We start from the raw sequence: 27394 nt of genomic DNA on the forward strand, positions 1-27394 counted from the left end.
GAAATCAAAGATAACTTTGCAGGACTGCAAGCAATGGCATCCGAAGATTTATGCAAAGCTAACAAATGAAATTACAGTGCGATACTTTAGTGACAGCAAATGCCTAGAATGTATTGTCGGGATACTATGGAAGACCCAACCACTGTTTTGCCTTGACGACAGTCACAGGACAAGATGCATTTGACAACACGTAGTTCGTCACACTTCCCAGCAGAATCCTGCAGAGAAATTAGATAGATCAGTCAAGATAAGACTTGAAAGAATTAAGCAGGCTATAACCACGGAAGTTATGCATGTCCCATGTCCTAACTAAGCAATAAGCCTTGTCATGTTAACACCAGGAGTATATCTGAAATGAAACCAAACTGAAAGTTTTCAGATATGGCATGATGCTGCTGAAGTAGCGTATTATGGACCTCTGAATCTGGCCGAGGCCACGGCTGCCCATGACGAGTGAGTCGAGCTGGAGCTCCCCCACGGCCTCGCACACCTTCTCCCTCGGATCGCCCCAGTACAGCTTCAACACCACGGCCAACTGAACGCCCACACACCATGGACGATATCACATCAACTTGGACAGGCAAACAGACAAAAAAGGAGAACAAAAACAATGGCAGGAGACGGGAACGCACCTCCTTCTCCCGTTCCACCGTGTCGAGCATGTCGAACACCTCCGCGTCCTCGGGTATGTCGTACCGCTGCCTCACCGCCGTGTCCCTCAGCTCCTCCAGCGGGATCAACGCTGCATGCCATCGATCGGGCCAAGATATATGAAGTCAGGAGGGGGAAAGCATTAGCCAGGCAGTATATACTCACTCCGTCCCATATTAAATGACTCAAATTTGATCATGATGTATTTATGTTTACAAAACGTCTAAATACATGTAATAAAAAGTCACTTAATTTAGTACGGATTAGGACGGAGGAAGTATACGTGAGTCGCTTACGGGATCCGGACTGGGACCAGAGGACGTGCTTGGCCTCGTCGCGGCCGCGGTGCTCGATGTGGAGGAGGACGAGGATGTCGCCCTTCCGGAGGAAGTTGTGGGCCGCCCACCGCAGCGCCTTCTTGCTGCTCGCCGAGAAGTCCATGGCCACGCCGATCCTGCGCTCGCCCATCGCGTCCCAAGCTCCCGATCTCGCGCGTGCGCTCACGTCTGTCAGTCTGTCTGTCTCGCTTAAACTGGTTCGGTCGGTCTCCGCACGCGGCGTGCGCCCCAAGATTTCCTTCCGAAGGTTCGGATCTCGCCGCTTCGCCTTGCGGTGGCGCGGGCTTGGCGCGAGACGAGCGATGAACCGGCGCGCGCTGCGTTCGACACGTATTAACGTATAGGTACACGTTTATTTTTTCCGCCGTGCGACGCGTTCGCGGGCTTGTGTTTTCGTCTCGTGCTGGGCCGGTAGCCCACTCCAATTCCTGCTGTTGCGCTGGGCCTGTGATCACACGAGCGGCCCGTTCCTTAGTTCCTCTCGGATTTTCTTCCTAGTTTCTACGCCCCGGCCTTACAGTGCTAACCTCAGCTAGTACTTGCGAAAGCACATTCAGCTACGCACAAGGTAATTAAGGAAGATATCTGATCTAAACGAAGGAATAAAGTCAAGGATTGGAAGATATCTTGCACGACTGAAACGCATCATGCTGCAATTTCCAGACGGAACGATAGCATAATAAAGACTCGAGAATCAACAATAGCATTCCCGTGGTTGTCATCGCTGTTGGGGGTCTCGCCCTTATGTGGTGACCGTGGAGTGTAACTCACCTTTTCCCGTTCGGTGCTAACCGAAGCTGCTCGCAGAATCCCCAAAAGGAAAAAAAAGGTCATATATTCATCTTTGCGTGGCACGAGAAGGCCCGGCGTTACTGAATTTCCAGATGTAACGATCGAGTAGCTAGTGCACTAGTATTCACCAGCGCAAAAAGCAAACCAGGGCTTAAAAACCTGGTTAGAGCTTTTCTTGTGTCAAGCGTGATAGGAGAGATACATTCGTCTCCGACCAGGTATGGCAGCAGTTGCTCACCGGTTCAACTTGACTACTTGGCCATCACCCTTTAGCTTTGATGGCGGCCGTCGTCTGGTCAACACTTGGATTGGGCGAGCTGTTCCAACTGAAGACAAAAACATTAGATGCGTCCTGTTAGTCTCCGGGCGTCGCTGTCGAAAGAGCCAAAGCCCCCTCATTTGGGCTCTTTTTCGCCGGGCAGTCTCACCGGTTAGCTAGGTTGCGGGATCTAATTAAGCTCGCACCAACCGCGCTTCTCTTTTACGGCAACATAATTGGAAAACCAACGTAGGGGTAATTTGACAGCACAGCGGTTAAGGCCTAAGATTCTCCAGTGGAGTACGCGACACGCCGTGCCTTCAATGTGTCTGAAAGACTGAAACAACCGAATGCGTCCAATAATTTGATGTGGTACGTGCGACACGAGCGTTGGATTAGTTATCATGTCGTGCTCTCTCGTATGGTGATTGTGGGACAAGTCGGCGTTAGTGGTTTCCGTAAGATGCATGCTGGATTGGATAACCAATAACATGATTCGTCTGGAGTGGTGATGTCAGATGTGCACGATGGACAGACGAGCGGTCTTTGCAGGTGCAACAGCTCTGAAGGGAGCTGGTCTCCCGATCGATGCGTTCGGTGTTCCTATAATTTTAGAGACTTCTTATTGCCATTGCACATTTGCACGACTGGAGGTTGAGACTACTTAAGGCTTGGATCACACTTCACATGACCTTTCTGAAAATATGCAAGCTCGATTATTATTCCTCCCAACTGCATTTTTGTTGATTATACGTGCTGATCCCCTTCGATTGTTTAGCAGCAGTTTTCTCGAGAAAGGGCAACCGCGATTGAGTATTGCCGTGAAACGGTGAAAGACAGTATCCATATGGCAGCTGGAACCAGAGTGTCCATGATGTGATCCATTGCAACAACAGAAAATGATTCAAAACACCGAGGTACAATTTTATCCTGGCCGTGTCACCGTGGATCTTCGCGCTAGGCATCCCTAAGGCCCCAAATCACCCTAATTGTCCATTCTGGTGTTCATGATCAAAGACATAACACGACGAGGGACCTCCATTTGTCCAGAACATGTCCACCTTTTCCATTTCTTCTCCAAATTTGAGAAAAAAAATAAGAAATGTCCACTTGTCAAAAATTTGTTGAAAAACATATCCAATTGTCCTTCTGACACACATGTCAACGACCCATGACCAGAACAAACGAGGGCTCCTGTTGGACACCATGATACTTTGTCCACGCCATTTGTCCAAACATTCCTAAATTGACAAATTAGAATGATAAATGAGCTCTCACCCTTGAAGATGTCCTGCATCCTTATAAATTATAACTCACGTGCATGGTTCTTTCTAGATTCTTTCGGACTTTTGTTTCTGGCGCATTTCGTTTTAATATTGCGTCGTTCATAAATGCAAGACGTTCTACTCTAATTAAAACATAAAATATTTAGAAACAGAGTCAAACAGCGACAAAATATGAATTCATTCTCCAGTGAGAAGAACACGTGAGTCAAGTAGGTCCCAGAAGACACAACATGCCATGGACCACACATAGACATATCGGCTAAGATGTTGCATATTTCGGTGTATTTCGTAAAAAAGAAGAAGTTCGGTGTGGAGTTCTACCTAGCAGCTAGCTGCTGGCCTACTACTGCACTTCTACCAAAGGTTGCTATTACTTGATCTTGTCCTTCTGCCTATAAAAATCTACGAGTATGAAAAAGGAGAAAAGTGAATTATCGTTCAATTCGTTGCTTCCACTCGAAGAATAGTTTTTTGGATTCTAAGCGGGGCCGACGCCTTGCTAGCTCCGATGCTATGATACAACGCACGGATGCACTATAGCGGCATGCATTTGTCAATTTGTCAAGGAACACGCTTACACATCTGTGCTAGTACTCATTCCTTTTGGAAAGCTCCATGCTTTCAAGTAGTACAACATGGCAAGTGATTTGTTGGATCCCAAAGGTATCATGAGTGAAAATAACTTGTTGTATCGGGTAGCACCTAGATATGGCAGTTGACAGTTATTGCTATGTTTCAGTTCCCTTGACAAATAGAGCTAATCGTGTCTTGTGAGCAATACACCGTTCCATTCCCTGATCCTCAATGTAAACGGACATGCCTGTCATGACTGGTTGGTTCCCTCGCTCCGAGCAGGCAGTACCAAAGGGTATTTTACTGTGGTCTTTTCAACCCTGTTCGCGTTGAGCTTTGTGCAAAGTTATTAGTAGTTCCACCGTTGGGCTTCGTCACAGATGTGATCTGTCACGTAGTCGGATGGAGCGAAGTCCCGTTGACGCACATCAGACAAAGCTGCCCCTTCAGACATTTGCCGATGCGACCTGCGCTCCACGATTCAAAGTTGACATCTGCTAATAAAATTCAAAAGCACCGATACTTTACTCCACGACCTGCGCCACCATACCCTCCATTTTTATTTATTTTTAAGTTGACTCCAGGATTATTTTTTCTATCCCGGCCGGACGACAAGAGAGTCGCGACGACGGGAAAAGACAGTCTTGCTATTGCTGTTGCCGACTCTCTTTTTTTCTCCAGCAAGGGAACAGTGCGTGGTGAGGGCCGGACATGACGGCGACCATGCGGGTTTATTGGAAACGGCCGGCGTTTGCGGTCGGCGGGGCCGCGCTCCCTATACTAGCTGTGCGTGTGTCAGCACTCGATCGGCACAGCAATAGTCGTGTCGCATCAATCACGCACCAATTTCCCACGTCAGGACACGGATATGCACGAAGTGACAGCAGTCTGATCTCTCAAATCTCTGAAGAGAGGAGGAGGCGCGTCCGCGCGTGAAACCCCACCTTCGCCGTGCGCTTTGACGTCGCCTGAGGTCACTGCCGACGGTGAGCGTTTCATGATCAGCGAACGGTGTGAACGGTATCTCAGGAATACCGAATGGTCGAGGCAAAGCAGCTTGGGCTGTATGCCTGGATCGGGTCGGAACCGGACGGCCACTGAAGCGTGACGAACATTGTAACAGTGGAACTGCCGTGGGCACGGCCGGAAGACTTCACGACGATCATTATGCATCGCAGTTCACTAGTATTGGGATTCGTAGCCGGCTGATAGCGTCCCAATAAGTGGAGCCCGGTCTACTGTCCATGTAAGTGCCGGCATGCTTCAAATTATCAAGTCGCCGGAGCAGGCAGGTGCATTGTTGCATCCGCACGACGTTTCCAGCCTAAATATAAGCCGTCGCCAAGTGGCGTTCTCCACCACAACTCTCGCTGTTCGGCTGAAGCTCGATTCACTAATCTATAACTGCAAACAACGTACTCCACAGTTTTTAAGAATAGATACATCCATATTTAGACAAATTTGAGTCAAGTATTTAGAATTGGATGAATAGTACATTGCAAGTTTTTGGTACGAAATTCGGCCAACCACACGGTCCACAAGATTTGGGTGTTACTTTGTCATAGTGTGTGTTCATCGGCTTTTGGATTCGGTGAATCACGAACGGACACTGGTTCAATTTGCGCCTTCCCCGTTCTCTCGGTTCTAGAATTAATCAGTCGTAACACGGGAAAAAAAGAATTCATCAACATGAAGAGGTCTCTTAAGTTAATGCAACACAAAGCGTTGATGTCCGGATAGGGTGCTATACTTGTCATTTCCGAAGCGAATATGGACGATAAAGTTAATGAATATTGGCATGTTTATAAATATATATTGAGAAGTTATTCATAGTCAACATAAAGCTGCATGTATTGTTTTTTTAAGAGTGCAATATCAATTTGGTGAATGTGGAATCATTGTTGAAGACCGATGGTCTAGTATATTAGACTCTCTCTCTTTTTTCTGGTGCGTGTGTGCACATAAAAACACGAGATTGCCTTTACGGGATTTAACATATTTATATGTCTACCGTTTTCTTCTAGAAGTGAAGTCACACTCGATTGAGTCATTAAATTTTAGATCCTGTGGTCTATCCATCTTTTCCTTCCTCATACATTTTCCCACACGTCGCTCGCGTAGCATCCCTAATCAACCTTGCCTTTGTTGATGACACTGGCCGTCCAATCCGGACATTGCCTACCGATCAAACAAGGGGCGGAACCAGGACCGGTGCTGCCGGTGCTGCAGCACCGGTCCAGTTCGTCATTATCTAGCTATGTTTACATTGTTAGAATGAAAGGTTTAGGCTAAAACATAATTCATATGCTTAATCAGCCCCCCTTCACACAATATGCATAGGATTAGCCTCCTTTTAATCCAATTTCTAGCTCCGCCACTGGATCAAGCCTTCCTATTGTGAGACTCTAATCACCTACTAACATTTAATGTCACTCTGGCATTTCGACATCGTAAGAAAGGAAGAGTTACACCTCATTATAAAGGTCTATCATCTACCTCCTTAAGACATAAGAAGAAGAAGAAACAACAAGCACACTGGCTCATTCAGACTCTCCTTGCCACGCAACGCGCATCATGTTTCATGAATCAAGCCGAGATCATCAACTTACACAACTGTGAGTTTTTGTTGGCCAAAACAATTAGAGTGTAACGAAATTGCGTCAATGATTCAATTATTGTTGAATTTGGTTTCTGATTATCTCAGGACCTGACCAAGTGGTTGTATGACAAGGTGAGCCGCCAACTCGAGAGAGCAGACTATTATGCAACCCTTTTCATCCACCTCCTAGCGGCCCTATTCCAACCTTTTGTGTCACTTAGCCTTCTCCATCCATGCAACCGCGTGCGTGGTTGTTTGGGTGGGCATGTCCACGGAATGTAGACCCTCGATACCCTATATCAAGAGAGGGCGTGTTTGCTTTTCACTAACATGGGTGACATGACCGACGTCGACATGGGTGGCACGATTGAGATCGACAAGACCAAAACAAATGGTCTATCTAGAGCGCCATCTGCTTGGCATATTTCTTCTGGAATCATCGAGTATGTGCCATGATTTTCAACATTAATTATATATAAAATGTTTATAGTTTAACTATCTAATATCTAATTAAAGTAGCAGAAATTCTACGGCTCAGATTTTACTAAAATTATCGGACGGTAGAAATTCAATCTAGCAAATAATCTATCAAATAATCCACCGAAACAACCGCATGTTCGTGCCTTGGCAGGACTCGGTGTGCAATCCGACTAGAACTCAGGACGTGCATTGATTATTGTATATGTGCTAATAAGAGTTTCTCCTCTTTCCGTAGTATTCGATGCAGTAATACCATCACAACTGGACGTAGACACGCTAAAAGCGGCCACCGAAATATACATCCACTATGAACAACCTCCATGGAAACACTCAAACGTGACTAATCCACCTAAACATCTATGAAAAATATTTTGGTTTCTGTGACACCATAAAAACTAAATTCAAAACAAATTACATACAGACATTAGCATTTGGATTTACATATTGAATTATTCTAAAAACAAATATGGAACCAAATAAAAATAGAAATTTGATATCCACTCTCGATAGCAACAAATACATACCGACGAAGGATAAATACACACCCTATTTTAGGGTGTGTTTGGGATATATCTAGCTCCACTGATTTGGTAAAGCACATAGGTTAAATTATCTCTACCATTGATTTTATATTTTAATGGTTAGGATTAGCACCGGCGAATGGCGGTGGTGCTCGTATTGCGGAGACAAAGGCAAGCGTTGCAACACTCAGAACTGAATTAATGAGCCATGTGGGCGATTAATTTTTGTTTTACAATCTGAAACTCGCTGGATATAGCCAAATATGTTTTAGCCATAGCAAGGCGAACCGCCGTATCCCGATTGACCATATCGGACACCGATATGAGGCCTTCAGGCTGTAGACGTGAAACCAAGTGCAAAGTACACAAATCCACATTTCCAATCTATGAACCAATTAAAAAAGATGTCAACTATGAAAGAAAAAAAGATAATAGAAAATTATGCAAATTTATCGTTTGATAAGACCTTGAGACTCTAATCGAAAAATTCAAGACAGAACCATTTACTTCAACTGTCAGTGAGGTCCTGCCATGTCATAACCACAATTTATATGAGATGTTTAGTAAATAACTTGATACATCGGCCGAATCCATTCATGCATCAACATCCGTCTGCCGGGAGCAACATCCTCGCAACAAACATGACAATTGGAAGCCAATCTACAAAATGCGCACATAAGACCATGACCATGATCAGAAACTGGACACCTGAAGTCAAACACCTCTTGCTACCAGCCACCAGAAGGAGCAACAAAATCAGAAACAACATGGCAAAATAAGGGAGACTTTGCGTCAAAAAAAAAATCTCTCTCGAAAAAGTCATACCAGGCAAGGCTTAATAGGTACAAATTGGGTTGGATAAAAATCAGATGCTTATATCACCATGTATACAAAAAAAATAAAGAAAAAAAAATCTAAACATATAATCGATGTCTAAAATGAAAATTTTCAAATATCTAAATGAAAAAACGCAACAAAAACACATATGTTATCTGTAGAAGCTCAACAATGCTGTATTGCACGCGATTTTAATAAATTAGGGGTGTGGCTATATCTCGGCCGACTGATTTTTAAGCAAAAAAAAATTAAATCTCAGTTGACGTATAGAGACATTGGATTAATATCCTGTTTCCATCATTCGTTCTGAATCTTAAAACACAAATCATAAGTTGAGAAAATCGATTTATCTATAACAAAAAATCAGGCAACTTAGATATAGCAAAACCAATAAATAAACTCTCTTGCACAAACATGTAATGACTAACTAATCTACAATATATTGTGTAATGAATTTAAAACAAATCTAAGCATTCATAGCTGTATATTTTGGTAGGTAAAAAATATAACATGTCAAATATTTCAAAAAATATCATTCAACAATTCCAAATACAATACATCTCAATTACATATAAAAGAATCTATTAGAAAACAAAAAAATTATCATTTTGTTATATATTTAGGCGTGTCGCCATGCTGGTTTTTTCCTAACAGTGCGTTTGGATGTCTATATTTAGGGTCGGAGTCAGGAATTGGAATTCGGCCCTCAGCCGAATTCGTCCGTTTGGGTGGTCTCGGTATTGGCCATCGGAAACCTTCCCAAATTCCAAGCTCCCCGCCCTCACGCCAGCGCGAGCCCGCGCACAATTCTGAGGCCTCCCGCTCCGTATTCGGCTGAATTGCTATCCTCTCTAACGTACCGGTTCGTTCGCCCCTTTGAAAAGAAAAGCAGGCGATGCTGCGGAGGGAAGAGAAGCTGCACACCTCGGGCGCTGACCGGCATACTTCGGATGTTCACGGCGCTGCCTATTTCCGACGCCGCGCTCCTCTCGTGCTCACCGGAATTTCTCGCGTGCAGCCCTTCCTTCCTCCTCCTCCCGGTACTCTCTCGCTGGGTCCTCAACTGCCACGGGCTTCTCGTTGGCGTCGCCGCTCCTCTTCCTCCTCAACCACAAGCTCTCCTAGTCAGCCTTCTCCTTCTCCGCCACACTCCCCTTCTCCCTCTCTTCCTCCTCGTCTCCAAGATTTGACACCAAAACCAGATCCCCTCAACCATGGCATTGGCATGGACACAGCTCGCCAATTGCACGGCGCTGCTGCTGGCCACCAACAGAACCGCACGGCCACAGGCAGACCTCAACCTTGTACAGACCATCCATCTCCTTGTCTTCATCTCCAGATCGATGCTGCGCGAGATTCTGTGTAGGAGAGTGAGGGCAGGGGCTGTAGAGTTATGGGAAGCGGACACGGCGCCCTGCTGGGACGCGAAGGCGCAGAAGAGCGCCGGTGAAGGGGAGGCGCCGAAGGACAGGCGGTGGCAGCCTGCGAGTTCAGATCGTGAGCCGGACGTGAGGAAGAAGAGATGGGGATAAGGCTGAAGTGAGAAAATGTGCAATTCCATGCTTTGGCCATCCAAACAAAAAGTTAGAATTGGTTGTTTCCTCAGATTTTAACTGCCCAATACATATACATCCAAACAGAAAACATTGAATTGCAGTCCATTTCAATTCCATGGCTGATTTGGTATTCGAGCCTAATTCAATTCTTTGGGCTGAATGCATACATCCAAACGAAGCCTAAACGTATCAAGCTAAGGTGAAAAACAACTAAACATCATTGTTGAGTTTGTCCGACTTGCATGATTAACGAATTTTCTCCGTAAAGAAAACAGTTATCCTTTATGTTTGCGCGCCAACTTTTGCAGCCTTGTTCAGTTTTGGCTGACAGGGCAGAGCGAAGCACGGGCAAGGGGCAAAGCGGTCTGCCAGCCTTGCCGTGTGCAGTGGGAGCTAGACAGCGACTCTGCAGGCTGCGTGGAGACAAAAGCCATGATTCACCAACACCTTTGCTTCGTGGGAGTACTACCAAGCAGTAGTGTCTTTTCTAGATTAGCTCATTGTCAAGTTGTTTAAGAATTGTTCGGTGTTCCCCTGCCATTCATCAAGTTTATGCTGAGCTGCAGGCGCGGGAACGGCACAGTTTGCCACACAACATGCGCGAACGGGCCGCGCTCGAGCTGTACCGGAAGCACACCGGCAATGTACGTCGGAAAGACGTGCCTTCCTCGCGGTAGCCGAAAGGAATCCAGTGGCCAATGGATACAGAAAAGAGAATGCTTCAGTAATCGGTGCAGACGTGCGTACTTACCGAAACATTAACGTTGTCATTTGGAAGCATTCAGACTCTAGATTACTTTTTGCTGATTTCCAAGGTTTTTGTTGTTGTTGCCCACGGACAAGGTTGGTACGTACCCCCCCCCCCCCCCCCCCCCCCACGGGGTTGCACGTCGGCCACGTTTTGCTCTCCCCATCTCTCTCCTGATAAACCGGAGCACGATTCATGCAAAAACATGGGGGCACCACCCAACGTTCTCGGCCGCTCGCTTCCACGTTTCTTTCTCCCGGAAACGACGGCGCCTCACGCTATTTTCGTCTGCCCGCCAAAAATGCGTTCCCCTGTAAACCAGAAATAAGAGCGCGCGGCGCGCGAGGGTGACAACTTTATTTGGGGTGAGAAAAGAAGAAGAAGGTGTGCGTAGAACCTAGAACGTGGTAAACATTTGAGGGTCGTGACTCGTGCTGCCCGCGGAATGCTTGGGCCGCCGTTGGTTAGCCAGGGCGTGGTCTTTATGCGGTGCCGACCGGATAGCGAGCGAGGTGCGCCGGTCGTTGCCGCATCTCTCCCTCCGCCACCTCACTCGGGCCGTTGCGATTCACAAGAATCCGAGGCAAAAAGTTTCCTGGTCTCATCATGCGGCCTTTGATCAGATAATCTCGTTGTAGCACCGGAGATGAACGGCAGTGTTCTTCGGTGCTGCATTGACACGACTTTAGAAACTTCTGAAACGTACCTTGACACAGCTACGCGTTACTTACCTGTGGAGTATTTATCAGCGTGATTAGTTGACAGTGCACCCCACCCTACGTGGCAGGCGGCCCACAAGCCGGTGCAGAGCCACCGCCGGCGAATGTTCGGCTGCGTTTTATGCTTATCCCTGTCTGCTCTCCACCACGTCCGTTTTGCACAAGCACGACCGCCACTCTGTGTGCTATGGATCTTTATTAAGGCTACGTGTTACGGGACACAGCATTTGGGGCGTGACCTGTACGACCGAGCACGACGGACACACGCCTCTCGCACAGATGCTCGTCGCAGCTTTGCCCCCCGTATGTACTTGACCTGTGAAAGCTGCTCATGAATTCAATGTGACCGCTGTCCGCTAGGATCAACATGAATATACGAAATATTTTGGACCGACGCGAGTCTCGTGACGCTTGGCCAAACTATTTTTTTTTGTGCTAGTACATTTCTCGAGTACTCGGCAAAGTAGAGCATTTTGTTTTGTCTCTCAAAACACATTTGTTTTCTCTCTCAAAACATGTACGAAATGTATCACGCAAAATAGTATCATCCGCTTTTCTCTAATTAGAATATTTTATCAGGAAGTGTTTACTTTTCAGTCGATTTAAAAATAGTTAGTATTATTCAGTCGACAAATACAGTCACCCACCCGATGAAGATTTTCCTCATTCTTTTTCATTTTTTATACGCAGATCAATCTTGCACGAATCTCATTGATTTAATCGGACGATAGTTACCAATGACTTTAAAAAATAGTTATTTCAAGGTGGGACCATTTTGAATTATGCCAATACGACACAACAAGACATGCTGTTCTGCGCGCGGAATATTACCGGTGACACATGACAACCCAGCTAGGAAGCAGGTGTTTCTCGACGTCCTTCCCAAATTACGTAACATGTAACACAAAGTGGAACTAATTTGATGTGATATTTAAACTATCCAAGTACTATCACAATGTTTCTTGTAATAAGGAATATCGGTTTTGTTATATCTAAGTCAATTGAGTTTTAGTCAGAAGAAATAAGTCGATTCCTCAGACATAGAATATGGTGTATGCTTTAAGATTCGGGACGAATGATGAGAAGTGGAGAATGAAATGGTATCCACGTATTAATCCAACGAGTATGATATGTTGACTGAAATTTAAGTTTTTTGCTTAAAAATCAAACGCCTGCAATATAGCACACCCTTAAATATTGCAGGTATTTTCAGAGGACTTGCCTGAAATATGCTGCAACAGTATAAAGTGAGACACGCTGTTTTCAGCGTGGAACCATTTTTGATGACCTGCAAATAACCCAGCTAATATTGCCGCGTCTGAGCGTCTCCTACCGTAATTGCATTTGGTAGCTGTGAACATAGTTGTTTGTTGTTCAGATGCTACTCTGTCAACATTAGTTGAGCTGCCGGTAATAACGTAATTGTGTGGGTGTCTCCTTGCATATCATTAGGAAAGCAATGCCAAAACCGTAAAGTGGAGTCACTATTGCGGTTCGTTCTCCATAAAAACTGACACCAAACAAAGTGAGGCCCAGAATTTCTCTCACGTGTATACAGAGAATTCCCCCCTACCTTATCGCATCGGTGGTAAAGTTTACTATACGGAGGAGTAGCTTTTTTCACATTGCGTAAAAGAGTTGGTTATTTTTGATGCTTTGCCATACTTAACCCTGCCAGTAAAACACGCCGCGTGCGGAACACAAAAAACACACTGGTACCACCACCACCGCTAATCCAACGGCCTCGGTAACTCACATTCTCTCCCCTCTCTCCTCTTTATAAACCACCCGCAGATCCATTTGGTTGACCCCCTTCATCCACACCCACAGCCGCTCCTGGATTCCAGGTCCCTCGCCGTCCTTGACATTCTTTCTTCCCATCGCCTCGCCGCCGCTTTGCCTTCTAGCAGGCACCACCCCTATCTCTCAATCTTTCCCACGAAGCAGAGCCATCACCCTGTACCTGTACGCGCTGCTGCCTATTTTTATTTCTTCCCCGAGCGGCAATTTGTGGCCTCCGTCGTCCTATAATATTCTGGTAGGGAGTTGTTCCGTCCACGCTTGGAGCAGCGGAGGGATTCCTTGGACGGAATGGCGGAGGAGTTGGACAACGCGAGCCCCGAGTTCTGGCTCCCGGATGAGTTCCTGGACGACGATTTCTTCTCCGAGGAGGAGAAGGCGGCCGTAGTGGCGGCCAAGAGCGACAGCGAGGAGGACGAAGGGCTCGGTGGACTCTCCCGCCGCATGGCCGGCCTCGACTGCGACGGCAACGACACGACCATTCCCAAGGTTGGTTTTCTTCTCCGTGTTTCTCTCCTGTTTTGGAATCTCTGTTTCTGCGCTTGTGTTTGGACGTAATCTGACTGTCTCTTCGTGTTCCTCTAGGCGGAAGTGATGGCTGGGTCTCCGCAATCCACGCTGCTGGGTCCGCCGGCTTCTGGGGAGGATAGCCCCAACGGCGGCGCGTCGCAGGTGAGCTCGCCGCCGTCGTCGCCGCTGGAGAAGCAGCCGGCCGACCCCTGGGACCTGCTGCACGAGGCGGCTGGGCAGGTGGCCCGCCTGCGCGTGAACAGCATCCCCGTGCCGGACAACCCTCCTGCATACCATGGCAACGGCTACGCGCCGCCGGCGAGGAAGCCATCTCCGCCGCTGCTGCCGGCCCCAAAGGCCCCCGGCCCTTACCAGTTCGCGCCCAACAACATGCTCGCGCAGCGCCGGGTTCAAGCCGCTCAGGTGAGTTCCTCTGCCATACACCGCGAGTTTCAATCTGTTTCGCCTGGGATTGTTCTCTGAGGCCCTGACTCTGAATTTTTTGGGTTTCAGTTTCAACTTCTGAAACAGCAGCAGCTGTTGAAGCAGCAACATGCCATGGCGGCGGCCATGGCGTGGGGCACGCACGGCACAGAGATTCCGCCGCTTGGGCTTAACCCCTCGGCCTGGCCGCCACTGCAGAAGCACCCGCACCAGGCCTCTTCCGGCATGCGCGCCGTGTTCCTCACCCCACCTGGAGCCAAGCGCGAGTGCGCCGGCACCGGCGTGTTCATCCCCCGCCAGGCCGGGGTCGTCGCAGAGCCCAAGAAGAAACCAAGTGCGTCCTCTTTCTGCTCATACTTCCTTTGCCTGCTTTCTTTTGGAGCCCCAAATTATTTTTGGCTAAAATCTCGTGGTTCCGCTTGTCTTCAGGCTGCTCCACAGTTCTTCTCCCCGCGCGCGTCGTGCAGGCTCTCAATCTCAACGTCGAGGACCTTGGTGCTCGGCCTTGCTATCCCGGCGGTTTCGTTCTCGATCATGGTAATTGATTCCCCTCAATACCACTGTATGCATTAACAACATTAATGATTGGTTTTGTTCCTTTGCACTCCTTATTAGTGGGCATTAAATTTTTTTTAAACTCTTGTTTTCCCCCAGACGCATTGGTCAGCCGGAGCAACGCGATGCTGGCAAGCCAGAAGCGCGAGCATCATGTCAATGCTACCCCTTCGCAGTCCCCTCCGCTTTCCGCGGCTCTTGATGTCAATCTCCCTCAGGAATGGACGTATTGAGACGCAAATTGCTCTCTCCGAAGATACATCCTCTGTTCCCTCCCCAGCTTGAAGGATTATATTTAAGAATATTTACTATTATCGTTGTTATTGCTAGGTAGATGTTAGCTAGAGGTAGGAGGCAGTGGCAGTAGCATCAGCGTTAGGTGTTCTTTTGTGTGGTCATATATTGGTTATTTGGATGGTTGGGTGATGGATGCAGATGAACAACAGAGAAGAAATCCATGGCTTCCGTAGGTTGTTGGGACTCTGCCATTTGGGAGAAATAATAAGTGGTTCCTATGAAGAAGAATTGGGAGGTCTGATAGCTAAGTTCTAGTTGTGATGATTTGGAAAAATATCATCAGAAGAAGTTTGGAAAGATGTCGTTGTAAGAAATAAGAGCTCCAGGTTTCCATAACTTTGGTTTTCCCTTGGCTTTGTTGCAATACCACATCAGTCTTGTATCCTTGTGGTTGCTTCATGAATAAGGAACCCCTCTTCTATAAGGAAATAAATAAAGAGTGTTTTCTGTTCGGTGCTCTGGTTTAAGCCCTTGTCTCCCCATTTTTAATCATTTCTTTTTCGGCTTGATTTTTTTTAAGTAGTTCTCCATCTGAAAATGGTTGGAGTGATATTAGCAGCAGCTGTGTGATTATATGTTGAGCAGGATGAACAGAGGTGAATGAGTGGTTGCACTCCACTTGCTCTACCTCACTGCAAAAAGTAATCAGATGACGTCCGGTTGCTTAACTCGGTGGGGTGCTCCGTTGTTTAAATCTTATTTCTAGCTTCAATTGAAAAAGAACGGGCCATCTTGCCCCCAAAGAATCTTCTTCCCTGGTTGGGACCCGGGATCTTGCATCTCCACGGCTCATGTTCATGTCGTCATCCAGTTGACAGCGACGGCTGTGTTCGATCTCCCGTAATTTTTGGCCCCAATTATTTGGGCGAGATCCCCACAGTTTTTCTCTGATTAATCTTGGGACGACTTGTTCTGAATCTTCGCTGGTCCCTGTCCACCCGAGGCCGGCGCTCCGTGGCCAGGCAGGCGAGAAACCGAAGAGGCGTGGCAGATTCCGTTACGCCCCTGCATCTGTATGGCAGATTCCTGTCGTCTTGTTGCGCCCAGGCTAGTCCTGGCTGGCTGGCCGAACCGCTGCCCGCTGGAGCTTTGCTGCCGTGCCGGTGCCTCTGACCCAGTCAACGTGCTGCCTTTGTTTTGTGCTGTGTCTCGCTGTGTTTCATGTTTGCACGGCCATTGAGTTCCAAAGCAAACCCTCTCGGGTTCGGTTCTGAGCAAAAGCGACCTTGGATATGTGTCGAGAGAGTTGCTAGTTGAAATTGTACATGGGTAGGGCCTTTGCAGATGTGAGGAAAAAGAACTAGATCTGATTCGTGCCTTTTTAAAAAGGGTAGTATGGCACGATCAGATTGCTGCGTCCCCAAATGTTCCTTTCCTGATTACTCTTACCTTTTCTTTTCTATTAGATTCTTACCGTACTTCTTCTTAAGTAGAGGGATAAATGCTTAGGTCGCTTTCAGAATGTAGGAATTACGCAATATTCATGTGGGAACTGATGCTTTAATTCCACTAATTTATTTATTTTGGGGTTTTAAAAACAAAGCCTAAAAATTACAGGTAGTATGCATGATCTAGCAGTCACTAATGTGTCGTATGATCCCAGCCCAATTTGCTCCGGGGGTACGGTCACGTCTGATCCTTCCGTATTTGCCAATTGCGATAGCCCCGTAGTCCGTGGAACGGCACGAGTATGATGCAGGACGGAAGTGTACGAGGGGACGAGCCGTGCGACCGGTGTTGGCCTGTCGCATCGGTGGAAAGGTGGTTGGTTGCGTCCGATGCTCCGAGCTGGTGCATGTGGCTGTCACGTTGCCGAGAACCGAGATCCAACGGCCGGGTGGTGGCGCCACGGCCCCCCGTCGACCGCTCCCGTCTCGTTGTCACCGCTGTTTCTGCGATTGCCTTCTCTAATTGCTCTCATGCTGCCGTCCTTATCAAATCGTCCAAAAGAGTTTGAGTAAATTGTACAAAACCACCACATTTCAGTGACTTATTATGAAACCACCGGTTTTGCTAATTTTCGTGCAGAACCACCGCAATTCAGTGAAGTTGTTACACATAGCACTAATTCTGTCGATTGCGGCGTATAAGCATGTTTCTGATCGACCGGGCCCACATGTCAGGTTGATCGGGCCGAACTGATGTTTAACGCTGTCTATGAGAGCCGTTTGGATTACTCCCTCTCTTTTCTTTGTCTCCGGCGAGCAGCCACGTGGACAGCTCCAGAGCGCGCAGCTCTGGGATGCCGTCTGGGCAAGCAGCTCGCTCCCCGCCCCCTTCTCTTCCTCCCTGCTGTCTTTCTTCTCGCAACCAAGCAGCGGCGGCGCGCTCGCGGCGGCACGGGCGAGAAGGGGCGGTGCGCGCAGCTGCAGGCAAGGCAGCAGCGCGTGGAGCCAGGCGCACAAGCAGCAACGCGCGGGGAGGTTAGGGCAGCAGCAATGGTAGGACGGGGGGCTGTAGTAGCGGCGGCGGCGGCGCGGAACCAGGCAACCGGAGGGATGCAGCGAAGGCGCGCGGCGGCGGACTAGCAGCACCGCGCGGGGCAGCGCGCTGATAGGGAGCAAGGGCGGGCGGATGTAGGAGTAGGAGTAGGATTATGATGGTTCGTCCTGGTCAACCTAACATGTGGGTCTGGTCGGTCAGAAACGCGCTTATGCATCACAAATGACGAAATCAGTGCTATGTGCAGTAACTTCACTGAATTGCGGCGGTTCTGCGTGAAAATTAGCTAAACTGGTATGGTTTTCATAAGTCACTGAATGTGATGGTTCTGTGCCATTTACTCAAAAGTTGCTTCCAATGTGCACCTCAGCAACTGCATACCCCACCCGTGCCCGTGCCACTGCTACTCAAATGATGGGAAGAGTATCTTTTTGAATCTGCAGAATACGAGGCGATTTAACGGGAACGAGGGGTTGCTATTGTAGCAGGAAATTCAAATGCTCTGGCGCGGTGGTTCCGTGCTTTGGCTGCTAGTAGTCTGAGATGGAAGAAGACGTGCGGCATGCGGGTGTCTTGAAATTTGAAACGGCAGGCGCGGGCTTTAATGTGTATATTCTCTAAGATGTGGAATAGTCAACTGCAAGCAATTAGATTTACTTAAGCATGATCTGGTCTGTGCTTATGTCACACTCACGTGAGTGCTGGAGACGTGGGCAACCAAGAGCCATAACAAATTAAACAAACCAGATGAATTACGTATGCAGTGCAAATGGAAGCTTGTGGAGTACTTACCTATTATTACCTGCCACTGTCACAGTTGTAGTATTTTTAAGCAGTTCCTACATAATTACTCCTACTACTACGAAGTCAAGTGGCAGCAGAATGGCAAAAAATTGCGATTTTAAATTAGAAGTCAAATATAGCTGCCATTTGTCAGTATCTGCTGCCAACCATGTGAAAATTCTGAAGCATTTGAAATCTCCCTCCAACGGAGGCAACACCGCAACAGACAAACACATGAATAAGGACAAAGTGGAAAAGCAGGCTCCTAGGTATCCCTGAACCCTGATCCTCCGTTTGGCGTCTGACTAGACTCCAGTAGTTTCACCAGCAGTTTTGGCTTGGCTCGGTTTTCCATTCAAGCTGGTCCTGTCTGTGGCTGCGAGGGGACCGGTACATCAGCAGCGCAGCGCAAGAGTCTGATGAAACAATTTGACGGCAACAATCAGCTAATTACTTCGCGGCTTGCTTAGATTAAGTCCAAACAAGATACATATCATCACTATTCATATTATTAAAATATCCACATCAGTGTTTCATCTAAAACACTTGCCAATATTACACATCATCTGTGATTTGACATTGTCCATGTTACTCAAGACACACCGCATACACCGACAGCAACACGGACAGCGCAGCTGCATGGCCCGCAGGAGATACCGGTGTTCCATTCCATTCTATTCCTCGATGCTATAGCCGACAGATCTAGCGGTCCGTGACCATGTGTGTGTGCTCTTATACGACGTTCATGCACCAGCAAGGCTATGCCGGTGACGGCGCAAGTTGTTTGGGTCGGGGGCCGACGACAACTTCCTTCGATTCCCGGTGATGATACTATGCATGATTTACGGAAATATCCTACGGAGTACTGTACAAGCAATTTCCTGCCCCTCTCGTGCATGTGCCCCGACGTGCCGGCGGGAGTGGAATGGAAGGACGGAAGGAACACCTGTCGCGCTCTTGGTTCAACCCATGTGCCTGCGGCGCGAGACTGTTTAATGATTGGTCTTTCGCCGGTACGTCAGGGAGGCCCCAGCCGAAATTCCTCGATTAGACTTGGACTGCAATCTGGCATTATTTCAGTTCAGGTGCATGCATGATGCATCGACGATCCGATGCCTTTTCGTCGAGCGGCCGGTCGTGCCGGCTTCGTCTCATGTCTGCCGCCTCTGGGATCGATGACCGCCTCCACATTTGTATATTCAGGCGCGTACGTGCGCGCGCCCACTTGCCGTTCCCGTACGCTCTATGCTATACTCCCCGTCTGGTCCAGTGCTTTATTAGTTTATCCAAGGCGCATGGATTTGTGATGGCAAAGAAAGGTGCATCGTTTTGCTACGTGCGTCCAGCTAAAAAGGTATCTTGGCCTGGCCATGAGCTCTGTATGATGGTTGCTTGTGAACTGTGATCCGACTGCACATTTGCACAGCGCGGCCGATGCTTCACGTGGAGTGGAAGGGTCGGCGCGTAAGTGCGCTCGCACCGAGTGTTAAGCTGGCGCTCGCTGCCGTTGTGTGGTGGCAGCATGTGCACGGATATTCCTGTCTACTTTCTGGCCCGATGGTTGTCTAGGAGTACTACTGTACTGGTTGGTCAGGTTCTTTGGTTACCGTCTCCCCTCATTTAAATTGGGAGTGTTACGGAGGATATTCTTAGTGCCAGTTGTTTTATGAGTTTTATTGTGATTGAGCCATGTTTCCTGTACGGACCCTCAAGGCCCACGATTGATGCTTACTCTAGCTACTCCATGGGCCCATCACAGAACGCGTTTCCTTTCTCAATAGCCGAGCGGTCAAGCCTTGAGGCCTGAACTGTGGGCTTGCAGGCCGTTTCTTTCAGTTCAGTTCACGGGCTATAGTTTTAGAATAACATTTTGTACTTTGACCAGCCCAACGCCCATGTCCCTTGTTTTTTTTTTTTGAGCTGGTGTCCCATGAGTATTGTCCCACAAACTGTTTATCAATCACGGAAAAGTATGAATTGTCTACGTATGTTCGGCATAAATTAAATTAAATCCAGAACGAGATCATCCCAAATCTGTTCACATAGTAGTAGCCGTTTGTGCTAGATCGAGCAGGTGTAAACATATATGGTACTCAACCTTAACTTCAAGATTTTTATTTGCGAGAAGTAAGGGTGTTTTATTAAATTGGAATAATGTTCTTATAATTCTGATCGAGGAGCTCGAAAATGACTGGAGGTGACTCAAACTGCAAAACCGCATCATCTACACCTCCTTTAGCAAAAGAAGCTAGTCTATGAGGTACTCTATTACACCCCCTATTCACTAAATTCAAAAGAAAATCGACCATGCTCCTCAGACACTCGCGAGCTTACTGAAGAAGGTGCCCGTGCAAAGCCATATCCCAGCGTGCAGGATTGATAACTTCTTCTTTTTACAGCGGCACTGATCGAAATTTTTACAGCAGGAGTACTAGTTGTTTCTTCTAAAAAATATATGTTGCTCGTCTAGGGCGACAGGGAACCGTTGGTCCAATATACAGAGGTCATGCAGGTTTGTTTCAAAGCTCTGCAGCGTGAGACGAGGAGCTCAATGATCCGTCTACGCTGGAGGTCATGAAATACAGCGAAGCATGTCTGTCTGTCCATGTTTTCAGCCCGAGTCTTGGCTTGATGTGAATCCAGTTTCTTTGTGAGCCCCTTGACAGAAGACCAATATCTCTTAAAATATCCTCCGTTCACAAACAAAAGAAGAAGAAGAAAAGGAACCAATTCAACCTGGACAATTTGAACAACGGTAACCCTGATTATGCTTTCGCGTCCTGCTTCAGAACGAAACAACCATTAAAGAACGTAGCACACGTTAAAGAACTTTCAGAAAATTTGTACTCTCTCTGTTTTATAATTTTTATCGAAATATTACATGTATTTAAACGTTTTTTTAGGAATAAATACATCTATTTTTAGATAAATTTGAGACAACAATTATGGAACGGAGTGAGTACCGTAATTCGCTATTATGCCCTGTGATCGGCACAAGATGATGGTGACTGAGGCGCGGTTGACCGCTACGTCTCGGCCGGCTTTCCGCACGAAAGCTGCCAGCCTATGTCACATTGTCACCGTGTGACGTTCCGATAAAAAAGGATGCCTCCGCCGCTCCGCGGCAATACCGCGGCTGCTGGCCTCGTCGCGTTGGTTTGTCCACTTGCGATTTGCTTCGCCGCGACCTGCAAGCTTTCTCCCGCCGGACGCGTACAAGCTAACCATTCCTCTAGCTAGTCACGTCACCCACGCCGTTGTCATGTGCGCGTCCTGTGTGCGATATCAAGCCGGCGATCAGGATCGCCCCAGATTTGTTCCCGTCATATATATATGTGCCGTGATATTACTACTACGAATTACTCCAGGTTAGCATAGCAGTTAGCACCTGCACATGATAGCAGTTGGGTGCAGATGTGCGCCTTGTCATGCAATTGTCTCGTAGCAGCTGTGTCGGCGTATTTGCGTGACACCGATCTGCCCAGACAAACGTTCCTCATTCGCGTTCCAGTTCCCACAGAAATTTTTAAATTTACTCCCGATTATTCCTTTCGAATGTCGACTGTTTTTCTGAAAGGAAGGTGGTCTTCGAATCATCCAGATGGACAGACAGTTGTATTCCGTGTGCAGAAAAATTGCCCCTTTGTGCCAAGCTTGCACCGAATGATTAATGCTCTTCGTGATGTCGATAGATGTTGCAAAGTTTGATGCTCTCTCTCATGACACCGGCAGGACTCCATAATTGTTTCTTTCATTTCTGTAAACAAACATTCGAGTGACGACTGAAGTATTTTGTATGGTTCAATTGGTGGGCAGGCCCTTTTGTTATTTGTGTTTCAGATTGTTATGGCGGATCGAGTGGACTTGGATCCAGGGCTGAAGTTACAGAAGAAAACCACTGAAATCAGCTCGATTTCCTTTATGTCGTCTTCACAAATGAACAATTGGATCGAGTGATTGGCACCATGTTCTTGAGCGTCAACAGCGAGGTATATAGTGACATCGCCGAGTTTTAAGTTTAAATTATCTGCGTAAGGATACGTACGTCTGCGCATTGTCCTGATATGCATGGAAGAAAAGAATTAACGCAGCTAGTTTAAAAAAAAAGAAAAGAATTAACGCAACCGAGAGAGAGAGGCTACTACAGTCTACAAAAGCAGCAGTTAATCCCACCACTTTTACCAAAACGCCCACTTCCCTGCCCCGTTTTCGCGAACCACCCTCCCATCCCCGATTCAAACCGTCGACGCCGTCGCCGCGTGACTCCTCAGCGGCAGCCTCACCACACCCACCTCCACTCGTCGCTCGCCTCACCGGAGATTACGTTGACGCACCTGCTCTCTCCTCGCTGAGGGGCCCCAAAGTTAGCAGCTCCGGGTTCGTCGTCCACTCAGTGGCGGCGGCGGCGGCGATCTCGCGGCGGTTCCGAGGCACCGAAATTCCCGCGCGAGATGCCGAGATCCCAGCAGTGATGTGCGGATCGGAGCATGGGTTTGACCCCGCACGGAGTTAGCTGTAAGCGGCGGACGGGGAACGAGAGCTGCAGCCATGCCGATTTACATCGCGCGCGAGGCAACCAAGGTCTCGATTTGTTGGTATCTGTGGGGTTTCCCCCCATATTTCTATTTCTAGGTATAGTTCGTTAAACTTTTTCCCCATTGGTCTCTGTGCAGCTATGGAGGAAGGTGAGCGCGGAAACGGCGCTGGAGCTGCAGCTTCTGTTCGAGAAGTGGCGCTTGCTCCTTGCCGGGATTGTGTTTCAGGTCAACCTCTCAAATTATTTATCTTGATTATTTTTCCCGTGGTATAAAAAAGATAGTCGCATGCTAGCTATGCTCTGACTGTTTCAATATTTTTGATGTAGCGGATGGTCCACCCTACTTCTTTGCAATTTTTTTTGTTATTCGTACCTTTTTTTTCTTGATTTTGTTTTGTTTATCCCTACATTGTAAAATTGCTGCTAATTTGAGTCTTGGATTTTGGGGATTGGTTCGAATCTCGTGATGAGTTTGTCTTGAGGATAGTTGGTTGAACTACGCATGCTAATTTATAATTCAGCTCGTACTAAAGGTGCTGTTAATCAGGTGGAGAGCTTTGGAAAAGGGTAACATGGGGTGAAATTTGACGTGTGATGTGTATTCTGCATATGCAGCATCAAGACCTGCTAACTTGCGAGATATGTTGTATGATGTGTACTACAGCTGCAGATTTACATGGAAAATACTCCATCCGATCCATATTAATTGTCTCAAATTTGCCCAAATATGGATGCATCTATGTCTAAAAAGCGTCTAGATACATGTAATATTTTGACAATTAATACGGATCGGAGGGAGTAGCATATACATCATCACCACTTAATAGCTTAATATGATACTCCCTCTGTCCCATATTAAATGCCGAAATATTACATGTATCTAAACATATTTTAGTATGCAGATACGTCCATTTTTAGACAAATTTGAGCCACTTAATATGGGACGGAGGGAGTACATGCTTCTGAAATAGCTGCAAATTCAGAGTAAAATAAAACGCTGCAAATTCACACTATAGGTAGTAGTAGTGTTGGCTCGTTCTTGTGATTCAAATTTTGGTTGCGCCGGAGAAATATTAAGAATATATTGTGATATGTGTTAGGCTAAATGGTTGCCTAGTGTCTTGTCGCTTGTTTCCCTGCATTAAGACAACTAGCATGTCCCCATTGCATATTTTCCTGATTCTGTAAGTCTTCTTATATGTTTCGATTTCATTTTAAAAGTATTGGTTTCTTTTTAAAAGCACACTGCCCTAGTTATCCAGCTTTTTTGAAAAAAAAAGTTATACAGTTACTTCGGCATTTCTGTTACTTCACCATGTCTTCTCCTGCATCAAGTCTTCTTGAAACTATTATTGTTCTGCATGCAGCCTTGTCTTCTCCTGCAGAAAACTTGCGTATCTGTTGAACTGAATACTGTTGTAAATGACCTTGCTGAGAATGTATATATCATGCAAGAATCTACAGTCATATGCGTATTTCTTTCAGACAATACCCTGAACGACTAAAGTAAACTATTTACTTATTAAGAAACAAGAGTAAAATCACTGGGCGTCTGGTCCTCATGAGAAATTGCCGACATATTATCCTTTGGCTAGCTTGACTTCAAATATAGGAGTAGATATATTCAAATTAAGTGCAGCTTATCTCTTGATAAAATTGAATTGCACGGCCATATCCATCGACACCCCCTGTAATCTTTAGGGTAGTGGACCTTTTGCTGCTTCTATGTCTGACATATCCTTGCAATCTGCCTCATCTGCTAATATAAGTTCTTTCTTCTCATTATAATTTATTCAGGTTCTCTTTTTGAGAGAGTGGAAAATTAATAATATCTGGCTTTTCATTATTCTACACCGTCTTCAAAAGCTTTACCCATAAACATATATTATCAGTCATTAATGGATGATTTTGGAGATTCATGGGAATATTTTATCTGTAATTAGTACATCCATGGATTGGCTGCTCGAGGAGTACATTACTTGCATCGGCCCGGGCCACTACTCCAGGACATGGGATTTATGGCCCTTCCGGTATGTCATTTGCTTATAGTTCGGCTCATACACTTTAAATAACACCTAATCCTGATTTTTTGTGCCACTGGCGACCTTTCTCCATATTTTCAGGAGCTCGGGCAAGACAAAGGTTATCTTAGTGAGACTGTATTCACTTCCATCTTCATTTCGTTTCTGTTGGTAGGTGATTCTTCTTAAATACCTGTTGATTTGGAAGATCGGGATGTCCTTTTTTCTTCTTATTATGTGTGAGACAAGTTGACCTAATATGATGGTATCTAAGCAAGTAAAAATGTGGTGGAAACATCTACTGTTAGTATTAAGAACAAGCCTACACAGTTTGAAGGCAATGGCATTGAGAATAAATATAAATGATGGTCATTGAGATTGTTTGAACATGTGTAATTTTCCCAATGAGATTTCATGGCATTTTGGCTATGGTCAGTGGATTTGTGTTTTATAAACTGTTGGCTTCTTCAGTGTGAACTACACTACGATAATTTGGAGCTTCCACATAGTGTTTTAGTTCGGCACTAGAAGTTTTTCCTTAATTTGCAATCTCAAAGTTCCTGAAAATTATTTTTACGTGATATCTTTAACTCAAGTCGTACAGTGATGTTATGAGATTTGACAATTTATTCATGGTATTGCAGTGGAGTTTTCACCCTTTTATTTATCATAGCAAACGTTTCTACACAGTTCTCCTCTGGCGCAGGGTGCTTGCATTTTTAGTCGTAAGTAGGGTTACCCTAACTCTTAAATTCCATCATTATATTCATATGCATGTTCCAGCCAGTAATGTTTTTCACCTGCAGGCTTCACAGTTTTTACGAATTATTACATTCTATTCCACTCAGCTTCCTGGTCCAAATTATCACTGCCGTGAGGTAATCTTAAAATCTCAATCTAATTTTAGCTAAAGCATGCTTATGAGCTATCTTGCCACTCATGAGAGCTTGGCACTGAGGCCTACCGAATTTTTTCCTTTGCTTTTGCAGGGCTCGAAACTGGCCACTCTTCCACCACCGAATAATGTTCTTGAAGTGCTCCTGATCAACTGTGAGTCTTCCATTTGTTGTATTGGCAGTTGTAAGTGAAAATTGTCTTGATTTTAAATTGTTCTTTGCAGTTCCTCGTGGAGTGCTTTTTGGCTGTGGTGATCTGATATTTTCGTCTCACATGATCTTCACTCTTGTTTTCGTGCGTACATACCATAAGTATGGATCGAGAAGGTACTAAAATATGTTTGTGGGTGTTTTTGCTTGTAAGGTGTTCATTTGATTTTGTTTAAGTTGTGTGCCTGCCGGGTACTACCCCTGATCAGCTCTGTTATAAGTGTATAACTGGTGGATCTTGATTTTCTAGGTTGATTAAGCTATTTGCTTGGCTGATGGCTGTAATCCAAAGTCTTCTTATCATTGCTTCTCGCAAGCACTACACTGTGGATGTTGTTGTTGCTTGGTAAGATCAAATTCCAATTCATTTACATGATTATATTGCTGTGGAATCTTCCTGACAAATCCTCTCCCTGCAGGTATACAGTCAATTTGGTTGTATTCTTTGTTGACAAGAATCTCCCAGGTACCCTCGTTTAGCCTCTTGAAATCGTACGAAATTTTCTGTATGACGCATGTTGTAACAAGCCTCACTGCAATTCTGCAGAAATGCCAGATCGTACAAGCGGATCATCTTTGCTTCCAGTAAGCACAAAAGATAAAGATGACAGGACAAATGAAGAGCTCCATAAGCCTGAGAAGGACAGCAAAATGAAGGACGAGTTCCATAAGTTGTTGAACGGAAACACTGTTGATTCTACTGATCGGGTATTGTGCAGTCCTGAAGCACCTTAATTTTTCTACTTTCTCAGTTAATTATAGGAGTGTTTGGCAATTGTGTTTCATTTTTATTACTCCCGATCCATATTAATTGTCTCAAATTTGCCAAAATATGGAAGTATCTATGCCGGAAAAGCGTCTAGATACATGTAATATTTTGACAACTAATATGGATCGGAAGGAGTAATTAGGAGTTTAACTAATGCGTATTCTATCTTCTCTCTTTTTTTGTTCTCTTACCAGTTCCTAATCTAACATTTTTCCTGATTATTGCAGCGACAACGGCTGCAGATGAACGGAAAGCATGGCGAAGACATCAACCACACACTCTCTGATGCCACTCCCAACGGTACATGATCAGCTGCTTTTAGTAGGGTGCTTGTCTTTCAAATCTACAGAGGAATCTGCAGGGAGAAAAAATTGCCTGCTGCTCCGGCAGCATTTTGTTCAGCAATCCCGTGGTACTACGACCAGTGATGAATTACCCAAGGCGCCGAAGAAGTCATCACGCTGTAAAGAACTGAACCATAATCTCAGGTTGTCGTCACAGTATGGATTCCCTATTTATCGATTCTTTAGATCTACTGTTTAGATGTCAGCATGACCGAAAGCTTTGAGATGATGTGAAAACGCCTAGCTGGAAAACGTGATTTAGGTGAAATTGATACGAGAAAGTAAATTTGGTCTCGATGCATATAATCAATTAATGATGACCTTTTAGTCGTTTTTATGTCTGTCATGGACAATCTATTGCCACAGAAGATTTGGTTTTACCAGCTTGTGAGTCGTCGTGTCTAAAAATAAATAAATAAAAACTTGT

At 46.1% G+C, this 27394-nt stretch overlaps 3 protein-coding genes across 4 annotated transcripts; 2 read left to right on the forward strand and 1 right to left on the reverse strand.

Moving 5' to 3' along the window:
• Nucleotides 1-13: 13 nt before the first annotated feature.
• Nucleotides 14-13240, reverse strand: LOC100827149 (universal stress protein PHOS32). Its single transcript, XM_003567223.4, has 5 exons — nucleotides 13116-13240; nucleotides 948-1306; nucleotides 633-742; nucleotides 417-535; nucleotides 14-218 (listed from the first exon to the last, which is right to left on the reverse strand). Exons 1-5 carry the CDS (start codon nucleotides 13238-13240, stop codon nucleotides 125-127), a joined length of 807 nt encoding a protein of 268 aa, XP_003567271.2. The 3' UTR covers nucleotides 14-124.
• On the forward strand, nucleotides 13150-15425 carry LOC100825188. The gene is made up of 5 exons (XM_003564565.4): nucleotides 13150-13648; nucleotides 13745-14092; nucleotides 14183-14447; nucleotides 14543-14650; nucleotides 14768-15425. The coding sequence occupies exons 1-5, from the start codon at nucleotides 13451-13453 to the stop codon at nucleotides 14899-14901; spliced, it is 1053 nt and encodes a 350-aa protein (XP_003564613.1). The 5' UTR covers nucleotides 13150-13450; the 3' UTR covers nucleotides 14902-15425.
• A 6941-nt stretch (nucleotides 15426-22366) lies between these two features.
• On the forward strand, nucleotides 22367-27308 carry LOC100825493 (phosphatidylinositol:ceramide inositolphosphotransferase). 2 transcript variants are annotated; one of them, XM_003564566.4, is made up of 12 exons: nucleotides 22367-22771; nucleotides 22864-22953; nucleotides 24671-24757; nucleotides 24851-24919; nucleotides 25393-25473; nucleotides 25555-25626; nucleotides 25738-25798; nucleotides 25869-25971; nucleotides 26105-26200; nucleotides 26274-26320; nucleotides 26402-26562; nucleotides 26851-27308. In XM_003564566.4, exons 1-12 carry the CDS (start codon nucleotides 22739-22741, stop codon nucleotides 26929-26931), a joined length of 981 nt encoding a protein of 326 aa, XP_003564614.1. In that variant the 5' UTR covers nucleotides 22367-22738; the 3' UTR covers nucleotides 26932-27308. The 2 variants fall into 2 exon arrangements, with proteins under 2 accessions (XP_003564614.1, XP_024315367.1); XM_024459599.1 differs by lacking the exon at nucleotides 22367-22771 and having other exon boundaries at nucleotides 22876-22953; nucleotides 24525-24757.
• Nucleotides 27309-27394: the final 86 nt, after the last annotated feature.

This window comes from Brachypodium distachyon, chromosome 2, assembly GCF_000005505.3.
Source record: "Brachypodium distachyon strain Bd21 chromosome 2, Brachypodium_distachyon_v3.0, whole genome shotgun sequence".
NCBI classification, from domain to species: Eukaryota; Viridiplantae; Streptophyta; class Magnoliopsida; order Poales; family Poaceae; genus Brachypodium; species Brachypodium distachyon.